This window comes from Alligator sinensis, unplaced genomic scaffold (genome assembly GCF_000455745.1).
Source record: "Alligator sinensis unplaced genomic scaffold, ASM45574v1 scaffold599_1, whole genome shotgun sequence".
Classification (NCBI taxonomy): Eukaryota; Metazoa; Chordata; order Crocodylia; family Alligatoridae; genus Alligator; species Alligator sinensis.
In genome coordinates this window covers 161,275-172,397 of record NW_005841968.1, presented here as the reverse complement: position 1 = coordinate 172,397, position 11,123 = coordinate 161,275, and the positions used below count along the sequence as shown (strand labels likewise).

The window sequence follows — 11,123 nt, the reverse complement described above, 5'->3', positions numbered from 1 at the left end:
GGGGAGCCAGCAGGCAATGGGGGGGGGTCCCCATGGTCCCCTCCTCCCTCCTCCAGCCCCCCTGTCCCCTGCTTACCGGCACAGAGCCTGGGTCCAGCTCCCTGCAGCGGCGAGCGGGGAACACCTGAATCTCTGAATTGATTCAAAGGCTTCTGATCCAATTCAGACCTTTTAATGGGTCTCCCGATTTGATTTGGATTCAGAGATTTGGCCCCCAAATAGGGCTGAATCTCCTCCAAATCAAATCAGCTACCGAAGCTGTGCACAGCCCTAGAAAGTAGGGCTGGAAGGGACCACACAAGGTCATCTAGTTCAGCCCCCTGCTCACGGCAGGACCTTCCCTGACTAAGCAATGCCAGACAAGTATCTGTCCAATCTTCGCTTGAAATTTTCAGGGATGGAGATTCCACAGCTTCTCTAGGCAGCCTGTTCCAATGCTCCAACACCCTCATAGTCAAAAAGATTCTCCTGATCTCCAACCTGTATTTCCTCTGCTGAAGCTTAATGCCGTTGCTCCTAGTCCAGTCCTGTATGGCCATAGAGAAAAGTCTGTCCCCATCCTCTCTGTAATTCCTCTTCAGGTAGTTGAAGGCTGTTTTCAAATCCCGCTTCCCATGCCCCTTTTCTTCTCCAAACTAAATAACCTTAGTTCTTTTCTCAAAAGGCATGCCTCCCAAGCCCCTAATCATGTTTAAGAGTTAAACTAGATGATCATAATGGTCCTTCCTGATTCTAAAATCTATGAATCCATTACTTAGAAGAGACTGTCTCTTGCATATAAAGTGGACATATGCAGAGATGATACAAATAACTATTAAACTTGAAGGAATGACAGGGAAAGCTCTTGAACATACATATTGAGGGGCAGAAAGGCAGAAAAAACAGCCCGGAGCATGCCAGAAAGTGTATGGTTGAACATCCTTCTTTTGCAGTTCTTGTGGTCACTTCTTGAGTTAATACATAATTCCTCTGTAGCCTCTAATGTTGCATTAACTTGTGCTTTTGCACAGCATGATTCAAAGTTGATGACTAATTGAGCTAAATCAGTTTAGATTCAATGGTTTCCCCTCTAAAATCTGAGATGAATTAAAAAAAACAGCTTCATCAACAGCAAAATGTTTCTTGCCAACATGTCAATTGGGGGGTGGGGGGGAAATCGATGGAAAAAAAGTCTAAACCAATAACAGTTTTGACCTTCCCATTTTATTTTGGTAATAGCAAAGGTTTCATTTTGGTCAGGTAAAGCATTTAGCCGCAGCTTTACCATTCTGATGCACTGATTACGTTTTCAAAAGTATATCATACTTGATATATATTTTATATTGATTTTTTAATGTCACATATTTCAACATTATCCATGGAAATTGTCCATGATCGAAAATGCTTTTTACCTTATAAAAATTATACATTAAAAAAAGCTTGGGTTTTTTGGACGCAAAATGTTTCAGTAATTCTCAACACAATTTTACGGGACTTTTGCAGGAAGTTTTCACATTTTGTTAGCTTGTTCGTTTGGTTCTTTGTTTGGTTTAGAACAAAACCGAATTGCCTATGCAATGGAAATCCTGATGAAATTAGAACCTACGCCCCAGGGGTCGGGGACTCTCCCAGTGCGTTCCCATGCACCTGTCATCACAAGTGTTAGCTCCAGCCTCAAGTGAGTGGAGAATTACAGATCAGAAGATGGAGGTGAGTGTAAGTGTCAAAGTGGTATCTCTCGGACCAATTTAGCATGCAGTGGGTGTCAATGAGCGATATCAATTAGGTGTTCTGGATGGGTGCAGTTCAGTTCTGGTATTTGTCAGGCTCAGCTCCCACAAAAAAACCCCATGGGACTAATTCTGCTCTGCCGGCAGGGTAAATCAGGATCAGTGGCACACCTGGGTTGACCCCCTTAAATATGCCTATGGCACCAAAGTGCTGTGCTGAAAAGCAGCAGGCAGCTCAGCCTGGCTCAAGCAAGGCACTCAGGAGGATCCAATCCCATCCTCGCATCCAATCCCACATCCCAGGTAACGTCCTATGTCTGTGGCACATTAGGAGTAACACGAGTCAGGTTAGTGCAGTTGCACAGGTGAAAAATGAGGAGGCCAGAATCAGCCCCTCCTGTGTCTCTGCCAATTCCCAAGGGGGACTGGAACAAAAGTGGCTGTGCTCTCCCCTTTCCTTAGGCAATGTTTCCTGCACCAGACACCAGGTCGTAGTAAGGGATAGCCTAGCAGCTGCTACAGCGGCTCTGTGCCATCTGAGGATTTCCCCATGCAGGGGAATCCTCAGGCAGCCAGATATGCTGACTTTCCAGCTGCTTTGCAAAATCGCTGTGTTGAAAAGGAGCCACAGTGGGGTCTAGGATCTGGCCCATTATGACATGCAGGGAGGGAGTGTGCCACAGAGCTGCATCCAGTCTTTAGTAAGGGAGTAAAGGAGCTGTAAAGCTTGCTTCCTCCACGGCAGCAGGAAGCGAGCCCGTTCCATATGACCCAATTAGCCACCCCATTGTAACAAATCAATAATGGCACTTTCTGAAGACAAGTGAACAAGTGCTGCTGGCTTGGTGCTCCACTGTGTTTGAAACGATAAAAGGTGTTATCCCCGCAGAACAGAGTGGCCAAAGCGTATCTTTGTTACAGCATCGGAGGTGCGTAGAATGCATTTGCAGAAGAGCACTTTGCCATATGGAGACACCAGCCCCTTCCGCGCAGATTTTGATCTCATTATGCTTGCTAAATCTATCAGGGAACACACTGTTTGACTGCAGAAGCGCAAATGTAAGAAGGTATCTCTTTATTTGCCCAAGCTTTGGAACTTATTTTCAAGGAGAGAATCATTAAGATATGGACATAAACAACCTGTGTTTACCAATGGTAGATGGCACCAGACGAACATGATACCTTTCTTTGATGAGAGAACAAAGGAAATGAGGTAGATCTAATGTGTCTGCACTTCAGTACGTCACTTGATACTGTACCAGATGGAAAATTATTAGTTTAACAGGAGAAGATGAGGATGAATACAAGTATCATGAGGTGGACAAGGACCGGGCTAAAGGGAAGATTAAAAAGGGGAGGGTTTCAATTGATTAGTGGAGTTTTTCATGATCAGTCTCAGGACCACTTGTATTAAATTTGTATTAATTGCCCTGGCATGAAACGTAACAGCACTAATGGAAGTTGGGAGGCATTGGCAATACGGGGACGTGTGAGAATAGCATATAGAAAGAACTGGGAGATTTAAAAGAACAATGTTCAAGGTCATGCAGTTGGGACTGCACAAGAAGTTGTGGGATTAGCTGAAGTCCAACTGCTGGAGATGACAGAGGGTATCTTTGCCAGTCACAGGTGGTCTATGAGTCACCAGTGTGATGACAGTATTGCCCAATCCTGGGAGGTATCAGGATCATGACTTAAGACACATAAAAAGCTACATGGGCTAAGCAAGTGTGCAGTGGAACTAAATATTCAATTAAGGTGTCTGATGTGGCAGGGAGGCACTTCCACCCTTTTGTGCAGATAGCCCTTTGGATCTGGCCTGTTTTGATTTCTGAAAACTTTTGCTGCTAAATGAAGTCCTTACAAATGATTCTGTTGGCCAGCTGGCAGCATTTTGAACTCTGTTTCTACCATTTTAATGTCCCAATCTATTTCCAATTCTTTCAGAGCTGTGAATACTGCTGTCACATCTGGGTGGTCTCAGTTTGGGGCCAGAAACTTCTCCATGGCGTTCTCAGAAAATGATTTCCAAGATTTAATTCTTGGGGGAGCCAAAGTTAGCAGGTGAGTCAACAGCTTTCAAAAGAGGGCAACCAGCTGTTTGCTCCAATACTGCTGCACTTCATCATCGGACCTCCACTCCGAGTGGGCGATGGGGGTGAGTGCCCAGGGCGCTGTGGCCAGGAGGGCACCACACACACACACACACACACACACACACACACATGAGCAGCCCATGCTCACAGCGGCAGTGCTTTCCCCCTGTGCCAGGCAGGAGGAGCAGTGCCCAGCCTAGCCCACCCCTTGCCTCCACCCACTGCTCAGGAGGAGCTGGGCTGGGCTGGGCAGTGCAGGCAGCAGCACCCTGCCACTCCACCTCCCCGCGGGACAGTGCCCCACACCTCTGCCTGCCTGTCTGCCTGCAGCAGTGCCACTGGCTTGGGGAGGGGGACACACAGGCTGGGGTGGGGGGAGGAGAACACCAAAATACAAGTTCACCCAGCATGCCACTTTCCTTTAGGCTGGCTCTGCTTCCACTAAATACATGCCATGTACACGAAGAGCCTTTTTTCCCCTTCAGAAGACAATTCATATTTGGACTTCTCCGTCTTGGGAGTATTGCAAGGATCTTCATTATCATACAATAGAGAATTCATTGTAGCCCAAATGCATCTGAGAGTATCATCCGATGATTTACCAACACAACAGATGGTTTATTCTTCCTCCCCCTGCCCCAGAATTAAATGAGTCTCCAAATTTAGAGCGCAAGGGAATTTCCCACTCAGGAATACTGACAGGGACAGACTGCCCCTGTGGCGAGGGATGCCGGCCCATCTGTTCCAGCCTTGAGTGGAAACGTTGCAATGACTGGCACCCACAGCTACGTAAAAAGAGAAAGGCTCGCTGCATTTAGATTGGGCATTTCTTACACAGGCACATTTTCTGGACCTCGGTCCTGCTTGTCCTTTGCTGTTCCAGTCTAGTATCTGGATGGCTTTTTATTCGAACTGATCTTTCCACCACGTGTGCAGGCTGCACGCCTGTCTCTCCCGGCTCTCTGTACTGTCAGAGCATCTCGGTTACAGAGAGGAGATGAAGGTGCTCTCAGGTATACGAGCTTATTACAGGCCCTCACACTGACAGTGTCGCAAATTGGTACCTTTCAGCAAGATGGTTGCTGCCAGCATCGTCTTAAATAATAGAAGTGTCAGTTGAAATTAAAAAAAACCCCAAAACTTCCCTATTCCATTGCACAGAACGTACGGTTGTAGGAGGGTTTCTCACCTCTTAGTAACACGGGAGCTGCTTTCTGTACAGCTTACTTAAAAGGGGCTTTGTGACCTTCCCAGCGTAGCTCTCAGATGGTCATTCTTAGCAGGGAAGCCCTGGCACTCCATGAAAATACTCGCTCCGAGCCAATCCTGCATCCCATCTTGCAGTCCTGATTTAGACAGAACCCCCACTAGCTTCCCAGTTATTCCAGCTGAGTCTGGATTGACATGAATCTAAAATGGCTACAGTGGGTCTTTGTCTGGGAACGAAGTTCAAGATTCAGCTCATAGCGCTACTATTTCTAGCAGCGCACTTGAGAAACACAGAAATTCGCTTCTAAGACAAGTACGTCACAGTTTCGACTGCTGCGAGGTGCCATGAATTAATCGCAGCGGCAGCCGGTTTTGCAGGGAGGATGCTTTAAATGTCTCCTGTACAGAGAAAAAATACATTTCTTTTTGCAGTGAATATTCTCTTATCAAAACTGGGAGGGAGGGAGGAGGGGTGGTTGCTCTCTGAGGATTATCTCCAGTGACTACTGCAGGCAATCAACAGAGGCCCTATGGGAAGCCGGAGTGGGCACAATTGTGGGTTTCCCTGTCCAGGGCATCAGACAGGAATATTCATTAATAAATGCTGATTTATACATCTCCCTTACTAGGCAACAACAGTGAATCCCGTGCAGAAGTGATGCAGGTTCTGGCACTGCTGCCAACTGTAACCGCTGAATCCCATTTGAGCCATGTTTCTAAAAAATCGCAGGATACATTTTTTCCCCTAAGCATCCTTCTTCAGGAACACATGCACACAACATTGGCCTCCCTTGTTCTAAAATATTTAGATATGTAAAAATATGGGTTACAATTAGGGAAAAGTTAGAATAGATTTGAATGTTTAATCGAAACCCCCAGTAGCTCTTGTTTCATTTATGTAGCATGCTCTGAACACAGAATGCTATTTAACCATATTTGTGGTCCTTTCTCTGAGCTCAGGCAAATGCCATTCACATTTCCCTTGGTTTTCCTTTGCAGGATTTACAGTGGCTTATCATCGTAACATGGATTTGTCAAGATACAAGCTAGTCCAGAATGTGAGCGCTCCACGGGATTAATGCTATAAAAGTGCCACTTGAGCGAGGAAACAAACTTCATAGCTTCTGACAAAGTTTTCCCCAAGATTGGACAACTAGTAGTGTCTAAGTACCACCTATCCAGGGACTTGGGGTATAATACTGAATTATGAGTCATATCATTTCCCCTTTGATATCCAGTGGTTGATCTAACGTATCTTTTACGGGTTAACACAAGATCTGCTATTGGACTAGGCTCTGCCAAAACTAACAATACTTTTAATCAGAAAGCATATTGGACCTTTGCCCCAGTGCTTTGCACTGTCGGTAATAGTTTACACCTGTGCAAAGGCGATCGAATTGTGCCTTGCAGGATCACTTGTAGAACACCTCTAACTTGGGAGTGAGTCTCTTCTCCAGATACAGGGCTAGAGCTGCAGCTTTGCAGTGTATTGGTAAAGGCTCACTGACTTCAGTAGAGATACTGTAACTTGCACCAGCTGTGAATCTGGCCACAGAGATCTAGCTGAGAGAGAGCTGCTGCTCAACCTGTAGGCCTCATGGGCCAGATGAATAGCATGGGGCCAGTCTGCAGGCCAGGTCCCTCATGGGATCAGCACATGGGGTTAGGCCCTGCACCACACTGGCCAAACTCTGTGCGGCCTCAGCCCAGCCCTGCATGCCCACTCTATTGTGCAGGGCCACATTATCCAGCCCACCAGGCTCCCTGTGGGTCTGGAAATTTGGCAGCAGGGGAGCAGCAATTAATGTTGTCACCACTCCCCTACAACTACATTTTCTGATTGTGGGGAGCCGGGCAGGGTGGATGGCCTGCCTCCATAGCCCAGATTTAGCCTGTGGGCTAGAGATTGAGCACCCCTGAGTTAAGCTAGTTGGTACAGCTGTGTAATACATAATTACCTGGCTCCTTGTAAAATAAAATGGTTTTGTGTCCAATTGTTCACTCCTTACATAACAGCAAATGGAGATGGAATAAAAACTCCAAACTCCAAACCAAAACCTAACCACCCTCCCCACCAAAGTGAATGATTCAAAATAAAAAAAATACCATGTTTCATGTAAACTTTCCCATTTAGTTCCACATTTCATTTCATTCTTGGTTTACTTATATTGTGCATTACAATGCTTCAACATTTTTGATGGGTGCAAGGAAGGTCAATCTGATGTTTCTCAACACACTCTTTTCTGGCAATTTCCAATCCACAAACATTTCAACATGTCTGGTTTTGACCTGATACAAGACAAAACCCCAATGCGCGTGTTTCCCGCAGACTAGCGATCCCAGTTTTTCACAAGCTCTAGCAGGTGTCACTAGGATTCGGATCGTACACTTGCTTGCAACAGTAATGTGAAACGGTCTAGCACCCGGCCATTCCTGCGAGATGTCAATAACTATCCGAATGTGTAAAAATGTAACACTCCTACTAGATTGAATGTAATGTCTTTTTTTCACTTTTCTAGACCTGGTAGTTTCTGAAATACCAGCCAGTTTCAATGAGAAGTAATTACATTCTGGTTTGTGCCAATAGAGTGAAAACCTCTAGTCCCACAAAAGAGTGGATTGGGGAGGTGGGGGTGCAAAAGGGTCGATCCGGGAGTGTATTCAGGGGGAAGGAGTGGATCCGGAGGGGGGCGGGGTAGGGGCAGAGTTGCACCTGCCTTTGGCTGTGCACAGCATGAAACAGGCCTCAGAGATCACCAGCATGGCAGTGGAGCTCCTGCTGGGAGCTTTGCATGTGCTGGGAGCTCTATGAGCTCACCAGCTGGTCTGCCTGGATCCCCTGCTTTCTACTCCAGCATCTGCTGCTGTTCGCTTTAACCCCACCCTCCTCTCCCACCCTTGAATTCAGCAGCAGGGGAAAGGAGGGGATGAGCAGCAGCACCAGTAATGCTCAGCCCCTGCCTTCATGCAGCCCTGGAGCTGGGGGCCTGCGTGCACTGCCATCATTCGTTGTACATCCCCTCTCCTCCTTTTCTCTGCTGCTGAATTCTAGTGGGGAGGGAGGGAAGGGAGGGACAGAAGTGGGAGGGGAAGATCAAACAGCAGCTGGCTCCAGAGCCGCTTGAAAGCAGGGTTTCTGAGAAGACCCCACACTGACCAGGCTGTGAGCTCCCCACACGTGCGGAGCCTTGCACATGTGCCAGTGCATCCACACCCACTTTGGCAGTGTGGTGCGTGTGTAATGAGCTCTCTTCACTGCCTATGTACCACGCTGCCGAGATGGCTAGAGGTGCAGGGATGTGGCTAGAGGTGCAGCTACATACACCCCTGGATCCACCCATGGTCCCATACACATTCACCCACACACATTCAACACCGTGAACATATGCATGTATGTATGCACAGAAAGTGAACATATATACATCCAAAGAATAAATGAGCTTGGTGCTTTTGTGGGCTTGATAAGCAAACTAGAGATTTTAGCACTTCACCACAATGACTCCAGGAAGTGGCATGAAAATCTCTTTAAAATCCCCAAAGAAACCGATTCAGTCACCAGAACAAGCAAATAAATTGCTGACAATCTATAACATAAGATTAAACAATAGCAACAATGTCACCTCACTCCAAACTGCTGCATTCAGATTTTACCTTTCACCAGCAATCTACTCATGGATTCAGCTACTACGGGGATAAAGAGAAGATTTGAAAGAGAACTCAAACATTATCCATAGAAATCATCCTAGTTAATGACTGCCACAAAGTTGTTTCGTGCATTCTTGATCTCCATTTAGATATAATAAGGCAGCAACTGACAGGATCTATCCGAGATTAAATAACACACCTGCTGCTAAGAACACACCTGACATGCACAATACCAGAACAGCAAATAGTCACAGTCAGCCTTGGGTTTACCTTCCAAGTCACGTACGTTAAGCCACAAATCAATGATTTTGATGTAAACACCTCTGAACCAAAGTAAAAAACCCCACAGATAGCCCTTTAAACCATTTTCAAATAATTTGGCACCGTACATTTCATTATCCTGATGCCCATTTGGATGGCGTGGTTGGATGCTTCTCCCACAGTTTATTGGCATGGTGCTTCAGTAATGTGGCTTTGCTACTTCTGCTTTGGGAACTAATGCATCGGCATGGCACTGCCTTGTGCCATATAGATATACTCATCCCATCCCCTCTGTTCCAATCTCCAAGGTGTTATTCAATATAGAAACATTTACTTGTGACAGAGCACAACAACACTGAGAAGGTTTCCACACTGACTCATCAGAGATTAACACTTTTCAGTCAATCTGTGACTACTTACATAGCATGTCAAAATATACCATATATTTTACTATACTTTTCTAGGATAACTCTTCCCTAAGGGTGGTTTTGCTATTGGAACATTTTCCTTTGTATTTTTTGAGATCTGGCCACACTCCTTGCAGCCTGATTTGATCAAAAACCAAGAGCTTGATCCAGTACCCACTAAAATCCCTGGGTTTCCTTGGCATCAAGGGATACTGGATCAAGGCTAAGGATTCTAGAAACAAGATACATTGCCATGATTCATAAAACTGAGACATAGAGCTGGTCAAAAAAGGGGGGAAAAGGAAACACAAGTAGATGTTTTCCCCCACTCCATATTTCATCCCCATTTAAAAATGTCCGCCTTTCTTCATAATTTCAAACTAGTCAACTATTTCCACAGAGTGTTTGACAGCAGTATAACTAGGACAGGGTGAGGGGGGGCACAAGCCCCAGGTGCCAATTGGGAGGGGAACCAGAATGGTGGCTCCTGGAGAGCCGACAACCCAGGTGCTGCAGCCAGGCAGGGGCATACAACCAGCCCCAGCGAGGCAGCATGCAGGTAGCCCTCCCTCTCCCCATCCCTGTCCCCAGCAAGGTAGTATGTAAGGAGCCAGGCCTGGCAGCAGCAGTAGCTGCTCTCAGGTAAGACCCTCCCATGCTTGCCCCTGCTCCTCACTTACCCCTGCTCCTCCCTCCTCTATCCCCGCTCTCAGGTGCTTAGCACAACACCCCCATTTCCAACCACTCCCCCATCACTAGTTGTGCCTCTGGTGTTCAGTAGAGTACATCTGTCTAGAACTTGAAGCTAAGGCACATGTTGCTATCTCATTTCATGACTTCCTAGTAGCTGCTCTTCCTAACTCACCCTGAACATTGCCATACCAACAGCTGCATGGGTCTGGTCCTTTAAAGAGAACGTCATGGTGAAGAGGGTCTTCTACGGGGGGTCCCCCTCCATATACATCAACATTTGTCTCCATTTTAAAATGATCAAAGGATTTAAGATTTACTTTGTATGACACACACTGGGGGAAAGCAAGGGCTGGATAGAGGGGTGGGGGTTGAATTCAATTATTCCTGCTAAAATAATGTATATAGACATAGACAAAGGATACACAGAGAGGAGATACCCTGTTGTTTTGGGGTGCATTTTGCTCTTGAATAAGCACAACAACTTCTCCTGAAGTTAACTGAAAGTGTCTATCCAAGGCAGGATCTGGCCTTAAAATGTTTGCCTTATGAAACGTAGGTCAAAAATTGGCCATGGGAATGGATACCCCCCTAATAAATTCTGCTTTCAAACGTTTTGGCTTCCTACCTGTTCCATTTCTGTGAACGTGCTCTGCTCCTCATCTTCGTCTTGATCTTCAATATCTGACTCCCCGACAGCAATAGGGACACAGATGGAAAGATCAGGGTTGGTCATAAAATCATCGTTGTCACTTGTCACTGGGCGCTTGTGCCCATTTCTGTTAGTCACATCATCCGTGTGGTTCTCTCTGTGATTTTCCACATCTTTACCAGGCTCTGCTGCAGTATGGCTATTCATACAGTTGTTGTGGGCACCTGTATTCTGGGCAGCAAGTTTCATCATGGCCTTCTTTTCTGCTGTTGTCTTAGGATGCCTGAGTACATTACAGCAGAAATTCCAGATTGTGCGTTTCACATACTGGAGTCCCCTGTTGATCCGAGCAAAAGCAATTTGCAGATTGTTCAGCTCTCCATCTTCATCTGGTGCTGAAAGGTTGTCAGCGCTGAAAGAGCTCAGCAGCAATGCAAGGAACAGATTGAGCACC

General features: G+C 46.3%; 1 protein-coding gene across 9 annotated transcripts in view; it reads right to left on the bottom strand.

The window, feature by feature from the left end:
- LOC102380629 (sodium channel protein type 5 subunit alpha) overlaps window positions 1-11,123 on the bottom strand; it is a 252,836-nt gene that overhangs the window by 82,001 nt on the left and 159,712 nt on the right. For all 9 annotated transcript variants that reach the window (XM_025200461.1, XM_025200458.1, XM_025200464.1 and 6 more), the window contains one exon: window positions 10,646-11,122. In XM_025200461.1, coding sequence (XP_025056246.1) covers window positions 10,646-11,122 — 477 coding nt within the window. The remainder of the gene's footprint in view (window positions 1-10,645; window position 11,123) is intronic.